Source organism: Aricia agestis, chromosome 14 (genome assembly GCF_905147365.1).
Source record: "Aricia agestis chromosome 14, ilAriAges1.1, whole genome shotgun sequence".
Lineage (NCBI taxonomy): Eukaryota > Metazoa > Arthropoda > Insecta > Lepidoptera > Lycaenidae > Aricia > Aricia agestis.
Genome location: NC_056419.1, coordinates 6,819,807 through 6,842,388, shown reverse-complemented (window position 1 = coordinate 6,842,388; position 22,582 = coordinate 6,819,807). Strand labels below are relative to the sequence as shown.

Genomic DNA, 22,582 nt, shown 5'->3' with positions numbered 1-22,582 from the left:
TTTTATGAATTATGAATGTGACATTCCATCGTAACTGCAATCCGCGTGAACAGACAGACAGAAGACAGTTCTCTGTTAGGTAATAAAATATTTTGAGTCATAATTTCTTTAATGCAAACATTAATTTAATTAATCTAGAAACAATCTACTAATGCAAGGCAGGCATGCTACTTAACTTGATTGTCGTTTTTAATACCAATGAGAAAGTAAATTGCAGTTACTTTTTACAACGGCAAATCTGCACGTTGCGAAGTTGCAAATATATACTTACCCTATACTGATATAAAATTAGTAATAACAGAGGGGTCAGTGCGAGTTTTATTCGATCATACGCATCGAGCACGTTAACGCGAATTTATATGGAATCAAAGCAGCGCCATCTACTGGCTAACGTGGATACTGCTTTAATCCCATATAAATTCGCGTGCGTCGGATAGAACTTAGAGATATTTGGACGCTGTTAAAAGCATAATTGTTTTATGTATCATCCTACAAAAAAACGTAAGTATTTAATTATGAATGCAGTCATGTTCTTTAGATCATTTAGAACAAGACTGCGTTCATTACTCAACACTAGTTTTTGTGGGTTAATATATTATAGTTAATACACAAATGCTTAACAACGATCATTAGTGATTGCTTACATTTAATGAAATAAAGTTTTTGACAGAAAATATATGAAACTATGGCAATACCTTCATTAAATTAATGTTAAGTAATGGTTAAACGAACGACGAAACAATGGAATGCAGCCACAGAATATATGTGCAGCCTACTTTAATCGCGGATATAAGGCCGTCTCACTCACACTTCCTCAATATCGTGCGGAACAAGCGGGACAGCGAATCGAAGTTCGTAGATACGAGAATTGGACCCCACGTCTAGTAATTTTTGAAATGGCACAGGAGATGGAAGTAGGACATTAGACACACAGATTGACTCAAGTGGTTGACCAGTGACCACGGACCGCGTCCCTTTTCTAGTCCATAGCCGTCTTTAGATCTGAAATCTGAATTCAAAAGAAGAGAAGTTAGTAATACTTATCTACTGTTTAATAACTTGTCATAATTACAAACAATAAGGGCCACCGCACACATTAAAAACACGACAGTTTTTAGACAATCTTGTTTCACATAAACGAGTCAGTTTTACGATTAAAGAGAAACAGTTGTGTCTACCACGCGGTGCATACCAAGACGAAACTGTTTTGTCTACGACGACGCAACGCATACACTTGTATATTCATCAATAGAGACCGCTCGGATCGGACAAGGTATACCACTAGACAGTTTTGTCGTTGATGTGCGTGCTCGCATACACTTCAAAGGGAAGCCGACAGTCGTTAGTCAGACTTGACACGTGCATTAGACAACTTTGTCTATGAGACGTTTTGTTTCAAATGTGCGCGTCTAGTACTTTTTATTATGCGATAGTCTGTCTAAAAACTGTCGTGTCTCTAATGTGCGGTGGCCCTAATATATATTTTTCCATGTCCCCAAACTCAAAAGTCAAAATATTTTAATTTTTTACTGGACATGATTTAAAAATTTTATATCTTTAGGGATTATGTTCTTACTGCTCAGTTCAGTTGCCTTGCGTCATCGCAGCATACTTATTTCAAACTGTAGAAGATTATAGCTTCAATTTTAAATTTAAAAAATCATGACAGTACTATAAACGGTGCTAACTGCTGTACAATAGCGAGTATGAAACTTCCTGGAAATATTTTACATTGATATTCGTTGATCCAAGGTTGGACGGAATTATTAGCCGAGTACAAACATTTCAAATTAAAGCCTAGACTTATTATGATTAAGTCATAGGTCAATTAATTGAAAATGTTTAGCTACTCAATAACGTTCATGCACTTTTCTATTTCTAAAATACGAAATCTGAATTCAGACAAATTATAGTGGGTCAGGAAATAAAGTCAACATTTTGAAAGTGCCACCTTTACGATGACTGTCAAAATGATCGTTCATTCATCATCATCACTTCAAACTGCTCTTGAGATGGACAGAATATGTGACGACAGATCACAGTCCAACGTAACAACGTATTGGATTTTCCCATCAATAATTTGCACACGATACATATGTAGCCTATTTATCGATACTTAGTAGTTCAATATATGGGGTGATAAACATCCTTACTAATATTATGAATGCGAAAGTGTGTCTGTCTGTCTGTCTGTCTGTCTGTTACCTCTTCACGCTCAAACCGCTGAACCGATTTTGCTGAAATTTGGCATGGAGATACTTTGAGTCCCGGGAAAGGACATAGGATACTTTTTATACCGGAAAAATGTACGGTTCCTGCGCGATAAACTAATCTAGTGATAATAAATATTGTTATTAGTCGTTGTTATTTTTCCAAGACACTAAAGAAAGGTGTGGTAATAATTCAAAATATTAACCACAGGAATATAATATTATTCTAGCTATATAATTTTCTTCTCATTTATATTCTTGAAATACAGAAAATTATTCCTAAATCGAAAAGCTTGGGAGGCTGTCAGTGGCGTAGCAATAGGGTGGCCCGTGGCAGGGCTGGCAAAATGCCAAGAGCCCCCGACCCCAAAGGGAGAGCGAGCTCAGAAATATTTTTATATTGTACCCGTTTTATTAATAATGTCATGATGAGTTTTGCGTGACGATACTCATTATAAGAATTTGCCACGGGCCCTAGATGGTATAGTTACGCCACTGTAGAGTGTAGGCTATAAGTTATAACCCATAGGGTGTCGTAGAAAACAGCTCTAGTGATTGACGTAGTATTTAAAGCAAATAGGTAAAGCTTTTCAACAGGTTGATGGCCTTGACGACTAGCACAATACAACTTTCACAAATAGCTTTGCTAACTCTACTTCATTCTTTTGGACATTAATAAAGCTCTTCTATAATTGTAAGCACTTGAATATTAATTAAAAATAAATATTAAAAAATGTATAGTAATGTATTTTTTATACAAAATTATATTTAATATTTTCAGTTTACACTACGTAACAATATTATTATCTAAATAATTTCAAATCAAATACGTATTTCTTACGTTTTTATTGTTAACGAGATTATGCACGTATCAACAATAAATAAGTATTACTGTATAATTATTAGTTACTGACAATTATGTAACATGTATGCAATCATTTATAATTAGTAATAAGTATGTTTAAAATGATTATATTATTTTCTTATTTCATTACAACATTAAATGCAATATGCAACGTATTTTACAGATAAAATCATAATCGTCCTTTCTTTTGTTTTCTTTTTGTCTTCTGTTTTTTATATACTTACTTAAAATAATATGGGTAAGTTTGTATCACTTATGTACATGTCGCAGCCGACTGGTTTACATAGCCGTTCAATCAAACAGCTAGCCCTTTGACTGACAACGCCATTCAATCACACGGCTTTACCTCGTTTAGTCGACTTGTTGACTACAACGTTCAACACTACAGCTAGACGACGCTTAGCCAACTGGTTTAATGGCAAATTAACTAGGGTGATAACCTAACCTACTTTTGGACTTTCTGGATTGTGTTTGTTTTTGTTTTAGCGGGGGGCTGCACCCCCCAAGCCCCCCCCCCCTTTTATTTGATGACGGTCGCCGGCTGATATTTGTTAAAATATTGATTCACTCGTATGTGCCCCCATAATTTCTGCTACTTTAATAACAATTGTAACGTATATTTATGAAAAATATCTTAATACAATCACAAAACACCGGCTAGTTGGCGCCATATTGTAAATAAAACGCACCTAGCGCCGCAGCGGTGCGCGCTGAACTACTTCAATTAGACGGCGGCTTTTGAATCAGCTGTAGTGTTGAACGTTTTGAGCGACTAAAATATTCAATCTAAAAGCTAGACGTGTGATTGAATGGCGTTGTTCAGTCAAAGGGCTAGCTGTTTGATTGAAAGGCTATTGAAACCAGTCAGCTGCGACATACACACGTGTCCGAAATAAAGATTTATTATTATTATTTAACTAATAAAACAATTTACACCTAACAAGGTTTGCTTGAGCTTGTCTGGCATTTTAGACAAGTCATAATGCTATGTCCACACTGTGCCTTTTTTGTGCATCAAGGGCATGCGTTATAGCGCAGTCAACAGCGCACGTGAGGCATGCCAGCGATGCATGCGCTCTGACCGTATCCAAAACTTCAAAAATGACAATATTGGCGTAGCGTTCCTTGACGCATTCAAAAAGTTGATGACGAAAATTAAAGATGAAAGTGCACAGTGTAGACATAGCTATATTATGACCGACATAGACAGCTTACCGTTTTTTAATAGTTATAATAATATGCTGCGTGAATAATATGAACCAAAGATCACTCTAAATGGATCGAACTTAAAGCGAGTTACCCAGTTCAAATATCTCGGACACTACGTTACGGAGGATCTTAAAGATCACGTCGATATTGAGAGGGAACGTAGAGCCCTAGCTGTAAGGTGTAATATGCTGGCCCACAGGTTCGCAAGATGTAGTAAGGAGGCAAAAATAACACTTTTCAAAGCGTACTGCCAAACTTTTAATACGGAGAACCTGTGGACTAACTATACACAAAAAAGTATAAATAAAATTAGGGTACAATATAATAATGGTTTTAGAATACTGTTGGGACTGCCACGATTCTGCTCAGCGTCGGGTATGTTTGCAAATGAGCATACTGATGACTTTTATGCAATCATAAGAAAAAAGACATGGTCCTTGCTGAGCAGACTGCGATCGAGTACCAATGGTATTCTTAAGATGCTGGCTGAAAAATTCGACTCGCCGATACTAGAACACCATTTAAGGGTTCTAGTTAGAAAATAAATGTCACTCAAAACTTATAAAATACTACCCACTAACCTAGTTTTTAAGATAATTGTTACTAATACTTTGGGCCTTAGAAGCTCTCAATAAAGAATTTATTTATTTATTTATTTAATAATAAATATATTTATTATTAGTAAGAGGGAATAAGTGAAATATCTAACAATTATTTTATTATTACTGCTTGAAAACTGTGTGACTGTTGTTTTCTTGTGATTTAGCTTCTTCTGTCCTATTAAGGTTGATAATTTGGCCTTGATAATTTGGCTGCAGCGATATCAATTTTTCTCAACAATGACTAAAGCTAAGAAATTAAAGTTCATTGTCAGTATTCATCATGTATTTGTCTTTGAATTACCCATAGCATAACACGATTGGTCAACTTTTATAACACTTTATAAATCTAACACAAGATTCTAATTTTACCAACAGAGGAGAGTGATTTAAGCTTCCAAAATTTGTACATAGATTAGTTCAAGCATAAACTATAATTTGCCCATAGCTTATATGAAATATATTTAGGGTTTTTAAATTACGCAACAAAAACCGTTTTGTCGCTTACGCCTTTTCCATTTTTTGTTTTCTATGAGAGACCGGCCCGGCCTCTCATAGAAAACAAGTGATCTAAAACATATCCAAAACGATTTTTTACTTTAACGCGGCGTCACCTTAATAAAAATACTTACTACATACGGTTATACTAATCATTGTTGCTATCTTTATTTGTCAAGTGGCGTTTCCAACGTCGTCTCAGGCGTAAGTAATAAGTAATAAGAGGCTTAACGTTGATATTAAAATTTTGAATAAAACTGTTTGTACAACCTGCTTACATTATTTACAGACAGTTGAATAAAATAGATATACAATTTTCATCTTATCATACTTAAACGGTTTTCTATTCGATTTGGAAATATAATACTGTGCTCTAGGTAAGTATCCCCTAACTTTTTATAGAGGCACTTGGGAAGGAAGACCATTTCTCTCCTCCTAAGGAAGTCCACCAATCTATCCAACCATGAAATGTAAATAGATATTAAACAAAAAGTGGAACTCGTCCATATTATTGTAGTTACACAAGAGCACTCTATTTTTCTTTCTAGTACACAATGGCCTACAATGGCCTACATAACAGCAGGCCACAACATTGCGCGCCACGCCTAGAAATCGTTCGCCAATCGCCATCATACCTCCATACCCCGTCTACACAATTGAGATGGCTTGTAGAGGGCCAGCATGGTCCATTGTGAATGCCAGTGCCCATGGGCCGCCCTGTGGCATAGATAACAGACGTCACGACTCACGACTGGCTAAGCCTAGTGACTATATAGTCACAGTATACGCACAAATCTATACAGAATACGTCTGCGATATACTTTATTTAAATAAGAAAATAAATAAACCGAGATTAGGCACACAATCGTACGCTAAAATCATATAGGATTTGACAAGTAAACACTCGTTTACCATGTCGTCTTATCACCCGTGAATTGACTGGCTTATGAATAGCAAAACTTACATCTGTATTCTGCGATTTTCTTAGTTTTTGTTGCCAAAAATGTCATAAAATTTTTCTACAACTATAAACCTAATTTAACATCATAACGTTACGTTTTTGTTTCCGTCTTTGTTTCTTCTTTCTTTCCGAATTGCTCTCCTTCCTCCAAAGTCGTCATTAATTCACAGCCTTTCGTTTCAGGCAAAAACAAGGCAACGAAAACAGCCACCAGCGGTACTAATCCAAATACAAGAGGTGGCGCCCATCTTGCCTTATCCCCTAACTCTATCACAAACGGTGCAACCATCGACCCAACACGCGCCATCATTGACGAAAACCCTAGCGCAGCATTACGAACTACAGTCGGAAACAGTTCCGTGCAGTACAAATATACAGTTACGAAAACAATGAAACTGCTTACCACACCTATAATGGCACATACCACGGAACCAACGCCTTCGGGCACAAAACACAGCACTATCAAACACGTAGCACAAATCGCGTTGAACACTATCAGAATTGTCTTCCTACCCACAGCTCTGATGAGAGGTATGGACACGATTGTACCGACTAAGGTGACGGAGCCGGTGGCCGCCACGTTGATAAACACGTTTCCACTTAGCTGTCCCACGTATTGGGATACTCCGTAGAAGCAGTAGCTGCAGGCGAGCCAGGTGAAGGACATCGCCAGAATGTTCTTCCGCAGGTTTGGAGTTCGGAACAGATCGAGGAGGTTTCCTTTCTTGAGCTGATCCTTTTTTATGGACTCCTGATATGCCTCCACGCTCGAGCGAATATTCTCTGTCGGACGGTTGTTCCTGGAAATATTTAATAAGCATCAAAAATTCGTATGTTTGTTGATTTACGATTCTGCAATAGATTTATCGAAGACACGTTGAAATTACATAATGGCTATAAGTTTGCTTGAATAGAAATGAATATTGATGAAACTGACAAAAACTAGGTCACAAATGGAATTCGAAATATACTAACTTTTTAGCCACGCGCTCCAAAATCCCAATGGCTTGTTCCGTCCTCTTCACTGCGATCAACCATCTCGGCGTCTCGGGGATCAGCCAGATGTATATTAGGAGGACGAGCACTGGAACCGATATAGCCATCTGGAAAGTGCTGTAGTCCCTGAAGAAGTAAGCGAACAAAGGTAGCGTCATGTGGCCCAAGTTGAACGGCGTTTGGTAAAGAGCTGAGACGATATCTCGGTACTGGGTCCCAACGAACTCCATGGCAATCACAAATCCGATGACCATGGTCCCTCCGACCGTCATTCCGATGACGAACCTCGCGAAAGTGAAGCTCCAGTAGTCCGGCATATACGCTGCTCCTATGCCCATCGCTATTTGGACCACCACCGCCAGAAGCATTGGCTTCTTTCTTCCAAATCTGTAACACACCTTAGTTTTATTTGTTTTATCGCATTGAGTATTTTGAGATCCTAAAATAAGTTACGAGCATTTTACCGGTCTTTGAGGCTCAGGTTTTTTTAGTTTTGGTGTCAAGGTTTGTATTTGCTAAAGATATTTTAGCAACAAAGGCCAAAAAATAGAGCGCGATACGCCAAAACTTGTTTCAATAATTTATTATATTATTATGTCTTAACGATATAATGTTACTCGTATTAATCTTATTATGCCTATCAGCGTGATACCTACAGGCTACAGTTAGATCATACAATATTATGTTTTAATAGTCTATTCAAGATTTGACAATGTTACGTAGTAGAAATGTAAGTAAATTCAAATTGTATGTGTTTCAACTATAATAACTTCAAGTATTTTATTTATTTGTAGATAATATCTAATTAGGTATACCTATGCCTAATTATTTTAGACAGGCTACCAAACGATTCCTACCTGTCCGAAGCCGCTCCAAATAGTACGCTGCCAATCAAAGTCCCCAGTTGAAAGAGGGTTTGGTTGAAACTGTTCAGCCACTTCTTCTCGCAGATAAGGTTCCACTCCATCTCGATGGTATTCGTGAACATGGACGTGTCGAACTCGGGTTCCGGACAAGGGCAGGTTGCATTTCCCCTGGCACACGTGTGATCCACTTTTGGGCTTAAAAATATGATCGCCATCTGATGCCAGGCGATGGGGAATTTCGAGAGGAATATCAATATGCACAGACATAGCTGATATCTGCCGAACGAGCCGATTATGTGCTGGATTAGGTCTTGAGTTGGTGGCTCTTTCTTTGCTTCCGCATCTGTTGGAGAAGGATTTCAATAAGTCATGAGAAAATTAGTCAAATGCAAACTTTAAGCAACTTAGGTATCATTGCTCAGAAATTATTTACAAAACCTTCTTTCAGCTTTTTAAGCACCTGTTTTAGTCACAACCCTTTTAACGGGAATGGACTATATAGCATATTTTAGATTCTACAAGTTTGGACGTAGGTACATAGATTGAATAATGAATATATATCATATAATATAATATTAGGTATAATTAGGTACTATATCTTTAAAACGTGATCTGCGTCTGATTATGAGTTACCGAATCAGACAATTATGATCAAAATCATAACAATTATGATTTTGATATACCTACCTAATACTAATTCCAAGTAAACATGGATACTACTGAACAAACGTATAGAAACATAATATCACAGTTAACGACACAGTGATAAAATACGACAGTTGTTTGACCAACAGAGATAACTAAAATGTCCTTATACCTAATATTGTTTTAAAAATATTTTTTCGAGCACGTACATTTTGTGATGGTAAATTATATTTTTTATTTAGGGTCCTCTAAATAAAGAGGCAAGGCAAAGGCAGCATCTTAGAGTGGCGGTAGATTTCGTACATGAGGTGGCGGAAATAAAGTGGCCTAAACTCATAAAAAATAAAATTCAGGGATGGGATTCATTTAAGAGCCCATATGACCCTAACTTGACTACATACATTAACCTAGATCTCAAAATCTGTAAGGTCTAGAAAACTGATTTTCTGACACAAGTAACTTCAGTTCATAAAGATTAAATGCTCAAGACGAAAACACGATTACTCAAAAAATGCTCGATAGTTTCTTTTTTACAAAAAACCTTGTTTTAGACACATTTTTGCTTGGATCTTCGAAGTTTGCTGTCTTTTCTATAATATTTTTTAATATCTAAAAAGGTATTGATAAAACCTAAATTTGCTCAAAACACTTTTTTCATAATCATTATAGTTCGTCTTTTATTCAAGTAAAACTAACTCGGCGATGATTCCGCGCCGTCCTTTTTCACCTGGCATATGAAAGACGGGCGTGAGTGTGAAGAGAGAAGGACGATGTTTGACTTTTAGAGTCAGGTGAGCTCTTAAGGCTCACAGTACGCTTAAGCAGTAAGCGTACTGTGAGCCTTAAATGAATCCCAAGTTCTACCACACAGTATAGGTATTTTTACTAGGTAGTAGTCATCAGATTATTACATAGGTATTTTTACTAGGTAGTAGGTTTATACGTGAGAGAGCCATGCTTCGGCACGAATGGGCCGGCTCGACCGGATAAATACCACGTTCTCACAGAAAACCGGCGTGAAACAGCGCTTGCGCTGTGTTTCGCCGAGTGAGTGAGTTTACCGGAGGCCCAATCCCCTACCCTATTCCCTTTCCTACCCTCCTCTATTCCCTTCCCTCTTAAAAGGCCGGCAACGCACATGCAGCTCTTCTGATGCTGTGAGTGTCCATGGGCGACGGAAGTTGCTTTCCATCAGGTGACCCGATTGCTCGTTTGCCGCCTTATTTCATAAAATAAAAAAAAACCGGCCAAGTGCGAGTCGGACTCGCGCACCGAGGGTTCCGACAGCTTAAAGGTATTATAGACCTGAGTATTTGGTATGAATTTCAATTTAATACCTCTACGCGTTTATGAGGAAATAGGTAGTAAGTTTAAAATTATTAAAAAAAAATATATTATGTGATGTAACTAAAAATTTATGGTTTTCGTAATTTTTCCTTTATCTATGCTATAAGACGTTGCTTCGTACCAAATTTCAAGATTCTGAGTTAACGGGAAGCACCCTGTAGGTTTTGATTCCCTTGCAAGTGTCGAAAATTTGCGGCATAAACGGCTGTATCTTTTGATTGCGTTGGCTTAGAAGTTTGATTTTTTCACAGCTTCAAGGGACAGTAGACCTGAGTAATTGATATAAATTTCAGCTTCATACCTCCACGCGTTCCTGAGAAAAAGGGTCTTGACAGACGGACAGACGGACAACAAAGTGATCCTATAAGGGTTCCGTTTTTTCCTTTTGACGTACGGAACCCTAAAAATAAAAAAATCAGAAGATTTTCTGATCCTTTCGGCACATATACGTAGCACATAACAATATAATCTGGTTTCTTTAGCGCTTTTATCTTTATAGATGTCTTAAAATCTGAAATGTTATACCTAGGCCGTTGCATGGTATTAGGCAAGTTGTTATGTAAATAGGTATATACAGTGTGTCACAAAAATAAGTGATAATACTTTACTCGTGTTACTGGGGCTTTTGCCCATACAAAAGTGAAAAAAAATTGGTCTTTCAGCGCTGCTACTTTCACAGTGAACTCTCTACAAGGAACACGTACACACCCTAAAGTATTATCACTTATTTTTGTTACACCCTGTATTATTTAATTAAAAAAAACACACAAACAAAAACAGTCTTAAATGGATCTAGGTCCTACATAATAAGGTTATTATTGATCTTATCTCCCGAAAAAGTAAAAATAAGAAAACATTAGGTAGGTATTTTATTCGCCTGTTTGTCCTCAAAATCCTTTGTGATATGTATGAATTGAATTATATTACCTAGCTCGATCATTGATTACCTAAGTAGTTTTTAACAACAAAACATCCAAAACATTTTTATAATAGTTAATATAATAACATTGATTCAAGCATACAAAATTTTGTGGAAATATTATATTATGCAGCCGTTGCCTAGAAATTGATTATAATGTAATTTTTACCGTGTCATTTAAAACATAAGATAATTTATTCAATCGCAAAAAACTAGGTTATTTACTACTTGCCGGTTAGTGGTTGGAGCTCTAAAGTTAAACATTTCCAGGGGATATTAGATAGGTATTAGAAAAAAATGGGGCAAAAATTCACTTTTTAAACAGCTTTGCTTTCATTTGCTTCTTGGACTTAAGTATGACTCTACCTACTTCTAATTTTACGTGGGAGTTTTTTTTACGTGGGAGAGCCATGCTTCGGCACGAATGGGCCGACTCGACCGGAGAAATACCACGTTCTCACAGAAAACCGGCGTGAAACAGCGCTTGCGCTGTGTTTCGCCGAGTGAGTGAGTTTACCGGAGGCCCAATCCCCTCCCCTATTCCCTTCCCTTCCCTTCACATCCCTACCCTCCCCTATTACCCTATTCCCTCTTAAAAGGCCGGCAACGCACCTGCAGCTCTTCCGATGCTGCGAATGTCCATGAGCGACGGAAGTTGCTTTCCATCAGGTGACCCGTTTGCTCGTTTGCCCCCTTATTTCATTAAAAAAATGCCTATCTATATAATGACATGTACCTTATACCTAGGTAAGTTTTGGCGCGAATTTATTTAGGTTTGTGTATTATTTTTTTGTGTCATGTAAACACGCGTTTGAAATGTTGAGTTTAGTAAAAATTTTTATAAGGTAAATAGACCAAGAAAGAAGTTATGGAGGAAAAGCACTTATTTTGCGAAGGCTAAAGCAGCTTGACTCAATCGCGGTCAAAATATGTTACCTATAACTATCGTCTTAATTCACTCTAAACAGACATTAATAATTTTTGTTGCGAAAAGTGCGGTTCCCGCGCGATAAAGGACTTTCAGCGCAACAGAGTTGCGGGCGACATCTAGTTTTGTTTATTTTAAATGTTGTGTCGACAAGACGATCACAAATTTATTTATTTCACCCCATAAGTTATAACTCTTAACGATACCAAAAAACCGCATAACGTGGTGTCAAGCATCCAACACAAGCACTTAATATCACTTTAAATTATTGGACTCAAAGGTCTTTACCTGAAGATCACTATTCACTTGTTACATTTTACTATGAACAATAAAATAACATTCCAAACAATTCGCGTGATCGAGGACACACTTTCACTAGACAACGCGCAGAAATTAACTTAGCAGCTCCATCCATAGAGTTTCCTTGGAACGAGGTGCCTCTTTAACTTCTGCGTGTTTTACTTGCCGTTATTTTTGCCTTCCATCCTTACACAGCCGACTGTCAGACCTCCGGGTACAGACTGACTGCGCTCACTGAGTGACTGAGCGTTGCTCTTGTCTGTCAGACCTCCGGGTACAGACTGACTGCGCTCACTGAGTGACTGAGCGTTGCTCTTACCACAATCGTCACGATAAAAATGTAGCAGATAAAAGCATTCAAGTATGAAATGAGCTGTGTGAGTACCGATTTTGGTAAATGTTGTAAGTTTGCGGTTGAATGACGTCGTTGCAAATCTATACGGTGGGTGTCATGGTGTACTGGTTCTTAGCGACCTTGTTCGGTTACAATGAACTTTAAGTGATGCAAGTGCAAGCTTCGTTTCTTGTCAAATACTTAACACGTCTTATTATCTGTAATCTGTTGTTATTGATGATTGCTTAACCTCTAGTCTATCAGAGATTTTTGTATGTTCAATGAATGTACAATTTATAACGACGTGTTTTACACTACTAGGTATTCTAGGTAGGTAACAACTAGTGATAGTTTTTCTTTTAAATTTAGCATAATATTTCCAATTTCCGCGAATTTTTTCACATTTCCAGAAGCAACCGTTTAGCTGTTAGAAGGGGGAGACACTGCAGGACTCTAACGATTTTTCCACTTTAAAACTTCATGTTTCACAAATGGATCCCTAAATCGGAAAATGATCTATGAATACTCATAATATTTTTAAAAATACCTATCCAACGACACCCCACACGGTCGGGTAGACGCGAAAAAAAAATCATCCCCACTTGATGTGTAGGGGTACCATAAAAAATATTTTTTTAAGAATTTATATAGCACCAGATGATACCCGCAAGTCCGTTGCGCCAAAATTCGCTTATCGCGCGGGAACCGTACATTTTTCGGGACAAAAAGTATCCTATGTCCTTTCCCGGGACTCAAAGTATCTCAATGCCAAATTTCAGCAAAATCGGTTCAGCGGTTTGAGCGTGAAGAGGTAACAGACAGACAGACAGACAGACGGACAGACAGACAAACACCCTTTCGCATTTATAATATTAGTATGGGGGTATGGATTTTCATCATTAATATCTGCATTCATGCTGAATTACAGCTTTGTAGGTCCTATAGTCTCTGAGGAAAACCGCGGACAGACGGACGGACAGACTAAAACTATACTTACAGGTTCCTATTGTTGACTACGGAACCCTAAAAAAGATTCACTTCAGTATATAAAGAACCTTTGAAGATTCAATCGTAACGATAGTGACCTTAGTAAATTATTAGGCATTTAAAATTCAAGTGCACCGTCCAAATACAATGTTCGTCCAACGGCCAACCTCGCGGATGCTAAGTCTAACTAACCGTGTCGCGTGACGTTCACAGTTGTTAACTCCATTATTGTCATTCAGAAAAAATAATTTACCTAGATCCACATGGAAGATTGCACATAAGTGGATGAGTGTGTTATTCATATTCGACATACACACTTACATACTAGTCTAACAGCGAGTGTTCGGCAGACCAATAAAGTAGCAACTCTATACATTAGGTAGCATATCCATACTACGTGACCTACTTTTTAAGATTTTTTGAAATAACTTTATAAATATAATAAAAAAAAATAAAAAAAAAAACTTTACTGTGAAAGTAGCAGCGTTGAATGAGCAAATTTTTTTTTCTCCATACAGAAGTAAAAAAAATGGTCTTTCAGCGCTGCTATTTTCACAGTGAACTCTATTTATGTATAATATTGTATAATAACTAGCGACCCGCCCCGGCTTCGCACGGCCCGGGTATAATAAAATATATAGCCACTGAAAAAATGATTAAAATCGATTCAGCAGTTTTGATTTATATTCTTTACTTATACTCTATCTATATCTGCCCGTGGCCGGTGGCCCGCATTGGTCGGTACCGACGCAAAAGCTAAGTCTCGCAATTTTTTAATTTGTAATATTTTCGAAATTATATTCATTAAAATCATATTATGCTGTAAAGGGCCATATAGATCTACTAGCTGTTGCCCGCGACTCCGTCCGCGTGGACTTCAGCTTGTAGCGTGCGGTAGTTCCCGTTTCCATGTAGGCTACAGAAATGCTTCCGCGGTACGATTATTTCAAACTTCAAAAATATTCTTATAACTACAATTAAACTCGCGAAAATTTTTCGTTATCCTTACCACCTCTTATAGAAACACATTTGAGTAAGCGCTTGTGCGATGTAGGACGACGCACAGCGTCATCTATTATGATTTTTGGAACTAACTTAATTTGAACAAATTTACGTATAAACACTCCTTTACAACCCCTTTTTCCAGTTAAAAAGTAGCCTATGTCCTTTCTCAGGCTTTAGACTATCTATGTACAAAGTTTCATTACAATCGGTTCAGTAGTTTTGGCGTGAAAGCGAGACAGACAGACAGACAGATAGAGGTACTTTCGCATTTATAATATTAGTATAGATATTATTCAATTTATAATGTATTTAAAGTGGTTTTATTTAATAAGGATTAATGCCGTATTGGTCAAAATCGCTTCGAAAATTAGCCATTATAATATTTTGTCGTTAAAAGTAAATGACAAAAAACTGTTATTGTGGGATATACATAAGAGGTAGACATATACCATTGCGGAGTTTTCTGTAGACCTTTTCAATGTGTACTTGGTACATTATTTTGATAATTCTGGTAGGGTTCAGCCTGCGTTTTCAATGTAAGCGGAAAAAAATGTAATTATTTACGACATCACATTAGAATCCCCAACAATAACAGTATTTCTCCACTATTTAAGGAATGTTATTATACTTATAAACCTTCCTCTTGAATCACTCTATCTGTTAAAGAAAACCGCATCAAAATCCGTTGCGTAGTTTTAGAGATTAAAGGGAACAAAGGGACATGGGGGAAAAACTTTGTTTTATAATATTTAGTGATAGTCTAAAATTACAATAGAACAATCAGAGAAATTAATTTATAGGCAGATGGCGGACCTAAGTAATTTGGTCGCGTTTAAAGTTAAACCCAACCGATAGATCAAAATAAACATTGAATTGACATGATCCGACTACATGACGTTGGTCTGTCAACTACTTAGGAATCAATTTCCTCGATGGTACCTACTATTTTAGTCACGACTGTAGTTCAAATTGTAATCGAACACTAAAATATATAGTAAATATGATCACCAAGCTTGACAGCTTGGTGATCACCAAGCTTGACAGCTTGGTGATCACCACTTCAAAATGCCTGATAAGTGACAACAGTGCCTGTTTTTTTAATGGCTGTTGGCTATAAATAACCATAATAAATGCCAGTGTTAAGTATTAAATGACGAGAAAAAAAATTTTCGTATGACGTTTCTCTCGGCGAAATTGACTACGTGACAAAACTCTAGACCCCCTCTCCCCCTCTCGTGACCGAGCGTAGTATTTTGAAGACCCCCCCCCCCCCCCCCCCCCCCCCCCCTAAATGGGTCACGTAGTATGGGTATGCTCCCTTAGTATTTAGTAGAGTTATGTATCAACGGCAGATTAACGGCATTTTTTCGGGAAAATGTGATGTTCTCGTGTAATATTACCTACACGAGAACATCACATTTTCCCGAAAAAATGCCGTTAATCTGCCGTTGATACATAACGAAGGTGTCATAAAAAATATTTTTTAAGATTTCATGTACCATTTTGTCGTCCTCATTAATATGCAAATTATACCTTTGCAGGTCATATAGTCTCTGAGGAAAACCGCGGACAGACAGACGGACAGACAGACAGACAGACAGACGGACAGACAGACGGACGGACATAAGGTTTCCTTGTTGACTACAGAACCCTAAAAATGATCAAAATGTTTTATTCCCATTCCCCGGTACTGCATGAGTCAATTTATTTTCTCACTTTTTGCCATCAGATTCTGGTAAACCCATAGACTTAATGTATACTGTCGTAGCATTATAGGTTTATGGGTAAACCTATATTTACGCGGGCGGAGCCACGCAGGATCCCTCGTTGGGAATAATGAATGCCCATTGTATCAACGGCAGACTAAACAGTAGATGATAGATCATAAATATATGTATACTTCGGCATATACAGTGTGTAACAAAAATAAGTGATAATACTTTAGGGTGTGTACGTGTTCCTTGTAGAGAGTTCACTGTGAAAGTAGCAGCGCTGAAAGACGAAAAATTTTTTTCACTTTTGTATGGGCAAGGGCCCGAGCGTCACGAGTTTTCCCATACAAAAGTGAAAAAAAAGGTTTGTTCTTTCAGCGCTGCGACTTTCACAGTGAATCCTCTACAAGGAACACGTACACACCCTAAAGTATTATCACTTATTTTTGTTACACCCTGTATATGGAATTTGCTACTTTACTCTCTCTCTCAGTCTGAGCAGTACTCTGCTTTAAGTATAATAATATATACCTATTTTTAGTATTTATAAATTCTGCTACAGTCTGGCCACAGGATACACAGAAAGCTTCTATTACGGTCAATAAGTTCGAAGCGAGATACCAATGGTTCCAAGCGGCAAGCGTGTATAAAATAGAAGAAGCTAAAAGTCAATGGATGAATATCTATCTATCCTGCGACGGTTGCGACCGGGCTTTATTTGAAAGTTACTTCAAGTGAAATACTATAAGTCAGACATATGGCGCAGCGCAGACGACAGACCACAAGCGTATATATAGCTTTGATAAGGGGGGCTGCCTAACGTAAAAAAGCGGCCAAGTGCGAGTAGGACTCGCGCACAAAGGGTTCCGTACCGTTTTATGGAGCAAAAATAGGCCAAAAATTGTGTTTTTGTATGGGAGCCCCCCTTAAATTTGAATTTTATTTAAATATTATTATTTATTATTAAATAACACGTATATCTAAGGCCTTTGTAAAAATTTCAAGTGCCTACCTGTTGCCATTATTAAGATATCGAGCAAAAAATACAAAAAAAATCACGTTTGTTGTATGGAAGCTCCGAATAAATATTAATATTACTAGCTGTTGCCCGCGACTTCGTCCGCGTTAGCATAGTAGACCACGTCCCAAGTATTATTGTACAAAAATATTCAATGTACAGAATAGGCATGATGACTATTTTTTTTCTTATCGGTAATTGAAGGACACTTAAAAAATAGAAACATCGTTGAAAGAATGACTCTGATATAGCTTAAAAATTCACCAAGATATGACAATTCAAATATCTCATAAAGAAGACCTGCCCGAAACGCTCCATACAAAGTGCTACGAAAGACTGACGTCAGTCTTTCGTAGTTTGTACGCATCGGGAGACAACTTTGTTCGACAGGTATATTAAATATTGCGTTTATGAAAGTTTCATAACAAAAGTTGCTTTTAATTGCATAAGTTATCGAATTGTATACAAATATTATGAAATTTTATTGAAAAAAAATTCGACTTGAATATTCAACTTTAAAGGCGCATAGCAAAAAAAAATACAAATGCTATCAAGCTGAAATTTTGGGAACACTTATTTTTTACCGTGATTTCTTTATTTTATTAACAAAATTCGCTAATCTTTGACCTTGTCATCATCCCTATTGACCTTCCTACGATTTTATTATATTTAGATGTTCCGCCGCGGCTTCGCCCGCATAATTTGGGAATGTCACGCAACCGTACATTTTTCCGCAAAAAAATAGCCTATGTCCCTTCACGTGGTATCTATATTCTTCATGTTTGCCAAATAACATAAAAATTGCTCCAGTAGTTCTTAAGATAATAAGCAATTTCATATAATTTCCCCCGTTTTTTTCACATTTTCCTCTATTTCTTCGCTCCTATTAGTTTTAGCGTGATAAAATATAGCCTATAGCCTTTTTCGATAAATGGGCTATCTAACACTGAAAGAATTTTTCAAATCGGTATAGTAGGTAGTTCCTGAGATTAGCGCGTTCAAATAAGCCCTTTCAAATAATTTCCCTCGTTTTTTTCATACTTTTCTCTATTTCTTAGCACTTATTAATATTGGCGTGATAAAATATAGCCTATAGCCTTTCTCAATAAATGGGCTATCTAGCACTGAAATAATTTTTCAAATCGGACCAGTAGTTCTTGAGATTAGCGCGTTCAAATAAGCCCTTTCAAATAATTTCCACCCGTTTTATCCACATTTTCCTCTATTTCTTCGCCCCTATTAGACTTAGTGTGATAAAATATAGCCTATAGCCTTCCTCGATAAATGGGCTATCTAACACTGAAAAAAATTTTCAAATCGGACCAGTAGTTACTGAGATTAGCGCGTTCAAATAAGTAAACAAACTCTTCCGCTTTATAATATTAGTATAGATTTTTCCACATTTTCCTCTATTTCTTTGATCCTAGTAGTCTTAGCGTGATAAAATATAGCCTATAGCCTTCCTCGATAAATAGGCTATCTAACACTGAAAGAATTTTTCAAATCGGACCAGTAGTTCCTGAGATTAGCGCGTTCAAACAAACAAACTCTTCCGCTTTATAATATTAGTATAGATTTTGTTTTTAGTATTTGTTGTTATAGCGGTAACAGATAGATATACACAATCTGTAAAAATTTCAGAAGTCTAGCTGTAGCGGTTCTTGAGATACAGCCTGGTGACATACAGACAGACAAACAGACAGACGGACAGGCAACGAAATCTAAGTAAGGGTCCTGTTTTTACCCTTTGGGTACGGAACCCTAATACACCTGTAGCCTGTAGGTATCTTACTAAGGCCTCATAGTCTAAGCGATAAGTTGAGAATGGCGAAATATAGAGATAAGGGTCATAAAAATACGTGCGATAGCTCATTAGATTCGGGAAGACGTCTAGAAAAATGTATGTTATAAGCAAATTAGTTTGCAAAAAAAAGGCATTATGTTTTTTGTTAAAAACTCCGAAACTATTAACATTTAAGAAATTTAAAAAAAAGATTCTTAAAGAAGAGGAAATTTCCATTATAAAATCCCAACTTCCGGAATTCTATCTCTATTATTTATAATTTTAATTTAACGCTGAAAGTAAGCCTCCGCGCGGCATTTTTAGGTAGCGCGCGTGGCTTCAAAACCGAGCACGTCACACTGATTATTTTTTTAAAGGTATTAAATATTAATTTAAAATTTTCAAAAACTTATGGTGTATTCCGAACACTTCAAAGAATTTGCTTCCGTTGGGAATTTACCTTAAAGTTAAATTTTCAACAAATTAGACAAATGTTAACTAACGAAATTTTTTCGAACTTCCGTCCTCATTGTACTTTAAAGAAAACGTTTAAATAATTTTCGTAAAATTTTTCACTTCGTGGAGCCCTTGATATAAACCTCCGGTCAACTCACTCACTCGGCGAAACACAGCGCAAGCGCTGTTTCACGCCGGTTTTCTGTGAGAATGAGCCGGCCCATTCATGCCGAAGCATGGCTCTCCCACGTAATGGAGACCAACGAGGAGGGGAAGCCAGCCAAGCTGTTTGGCGCCATTAAGATGTTTCTAAAACAAGAGAGAACTTATACTTAGCGAGATAAAGTACCAAAATAAAACAGGATTTGTTTTATTGATATTACTTGTAGATTCAAATGAACAATAGCCATTCGATAATGGAGTAAACAGGTACTTATCGCTAGGTCAGGTCACTCAGATAAAATAATTACGTAGGAAGCTAACTGATGAAATGACACACCCAATTGATAATTTAAATTATCGTCACACTAAGTGACCTTAATGAAACATAATAAACAATTATTGTGGATAATTTCCTGTCAATTTAGGACTAAATTGGCTCATGAAGTCATATGCATTAGTTGCTCATATTTATGTTCAGTAAGTACTATCAGAGCAGTTTAATCATAGGCAGCTGATGGGCAGGGCCCCGTACTGGCGCGGGTGTGCAAAAAAGGATTTTGGCGCCCCTTTCCAAATTTTTTGGGTCTTTGTTTTTAGCGCCCCTAAAGATGGTGATTTGGCGCCCCTAGAGGATGGCGCCCGTGTGCATTGCACACATTGCACAATGCACATTTAATTGACATGATCCGACCAAATGACGCTGATCTGTCAACTGCCTAGGAATCAATTTCCTCGATGGTACCAAAGTCAGAATAATAATAATTATTATAGGTCTACCCAATGGGTCTACCAGAATCTGATGGCAAATTTTAACGGCAGCTTTTCAAGAAATATCCTTGATCATTGGATAAATTTTTATATATTTTGTATGTTTCACACACAGAATAAGCCGCTAAAAGGAAAAAAGAAAGATCAAAATGTTTTATTCCAATTACCCCGGTATTGCTAGTCAATTTAATTTCTCACTTTTAGCCATCAGATTCTGGTAGACCTATAGTTTTGTTCAGGTTTTCCACATGTTTAACAGACTAACATTTAGGTATTCAGGTCAATATACTTTATCAAGGCAGAAGGCTCCTCTCCACGTTGGGCAATGATGGATAACCATGCGAAGCTTTCTAAGCCACGCACGTCAATCATGGGCAATGAGACAGGCCCATCTATAATTTCGTAGTTACTTGCATAAGTCGAGCTAACATGAAAGGTCGCACCTGAAATGTCGACAAATTATTATCCATACCACATTTTAGTCACAACTTGACAAAAATGTCTATATGGAGTACAGGATATTCCGGCGATTGTATATCCGGAGACAGTACCAGATAGCAGTAGGATGCCCTCTTTACATAAGTATCTTAGTACATTACACTGATAAAACTATCTTCCCTAAAGGTACGATTCCAATGTTTGACTGTATTACACAAATAACACAGTACACTCAGGAGAAATATATAATTTCTGTAAAATATGTAAGTATTACAATAGTTAAAATAGTAAATATTTTTTGTTACTGTCAATCAATGAAAGTAGCGAAGTAGTGCGGTCGCAGAGCACGTAGAATGTCGTATATTGACCCATACATAGATAATACATATTATATTCATGGGCGCGGGAGGGAGGTGCCAGGTGGTGCACTTGCACCCCTTGGGAATCTCGGAATCAACAGGAATTATTGAAATAAAAAGCCGTCTGTAACACTATTACCATGCCGTACAAAGATAGTTCGTAATGTTTCGGCACTAAATGTATTCTGTTGACGTAAATAGACAGTCACATGTTGTTCGTAAAAAGTAAAAAGAAAAAAAAACGAAAGAAGAAAACAAAAGTCTGCACCCCTTGGAAATAATTTCTGCCGGCGCCCATGATTATAATGGACCTACAGAGTACTTTATTATATACAGGATGTAACAAAAATAAGTGATAATAGTATATACTATATAATATAATTTAGGGTGTGTACGTGTTCCTTGTAGAGAGTTCACTATGAAAGTAGCAGCGCTGAAAGACGAATTTTTTTTTCACTTTTGTATGGGCGAGGGCCCGAGCGTCACGAGTTTCCCCATACAAAAGGGAAAAAAATTGGTCTTTCAGCGCTGCTACTTTCACAGTGAACTCTTTTCAAGGAACACATACACACGCTAAAGTATTATCACTTATTTTTGTTACATATTGTATAGCATGGGCCCATATAATTTGTCTCGTTTTGAGTGCGACACTGTCGGTATAACTTCTAGTTTTCAGTTTTGATTATTAACGTAGAAGTTGAGCATATTTTTATAATCTTAAACTATACGAGATTTAACATGCTACGCGATAAGACTTGACTTTACCCTGAAAGTTGAATCATAAAAAAATAATGATCAACTTGTTTTTCATTTACTGTGACTAATGTAACGATGTGGTTCTTTTATTGTAAAATTCCAAGCAGATATATATTCTAAAAGGAGAAAAGATAATAAAAAAGACATTGTAATACTTGAATTTTTACTTATACACATCTGTTCAAATATTCATATTTACATGAAATTATTTAAACTCTACATTGTAATAAAATAATAGATTTGCAGTGAACAAATCGCCGACTTTGTATATACAGACCGTAGCTTACCTCGTACCTCTTATTGCCTTCACTTCCTTTGTAGCAAACTTTACAAAACAATTCTTACACTACTGTAAATCATTTTCATTATAATCACTAAATAGTAGTGCAAAACTGTATACAAGCATTTCAAATATACGATATATAAATATACTCGACCGACTGGTTCCTAGGGACTTAATA

At 36.9% G+C, this 22,582-nt stretch overlaps 1 protein-coding gene and 1 long non-coding RNA gene across 3 annotated transcripts; both read right to left on the bottom strand.

Moving 5' to 3' along the window:
* Positions 1-669: 669 nt before the first annotated feature.
* Positions 670-16,272, bottom strand: LOC121733884. Its single transcript, XR_006036624.1, has 3 exons — positions 16,261-16,272; positions 14,789-14,790; positions 670-1,233 (listed from the first exon to the last, which is right to left on the bottom strand). It is a non-coding gene; the product is annotated as an uncharacterized LOC121733884 (long non-coding RNA).
* On the bottom strand, positions 5,469-12,657 carry LOC121733881 (organic cation transporter protein-like). 2 transcript variants are annotated; one of them, XM_042124282.1, is made up of 5 exons: positions 12,612-12,657; positions 12,510-12,551; positions 8,196-8,547; positions 7,318-7,725; positions 5,469-7,142 (listed from the first exon to the last, which is right to left on the bottom strand). In XM_042124282.1, exons 2-5 carry the CDS (start codon positions 12,526-12,528, stop codon positions 6,434-6,436), a joined length of 1,488 nt encoding a protein of 495 aa, XP_041980216.1. In that variant the 5' UTR covers positions 12,529-12,551; positions 12,612-12,657; the 3' UTR covers positions 5,469-6,433. The 2 variants fall into 2 exon arrangements, with proteins under 2 accessions (XP_041980216.1, XP_041980215.1); XM_042124281.1 differs by lacking the exon at positions 12,612-12,657 and having other exon boundaries at positions 12,510-12,594.
* Positions 16,273-22,582: the final 6,310 nt, after the last annotated feature.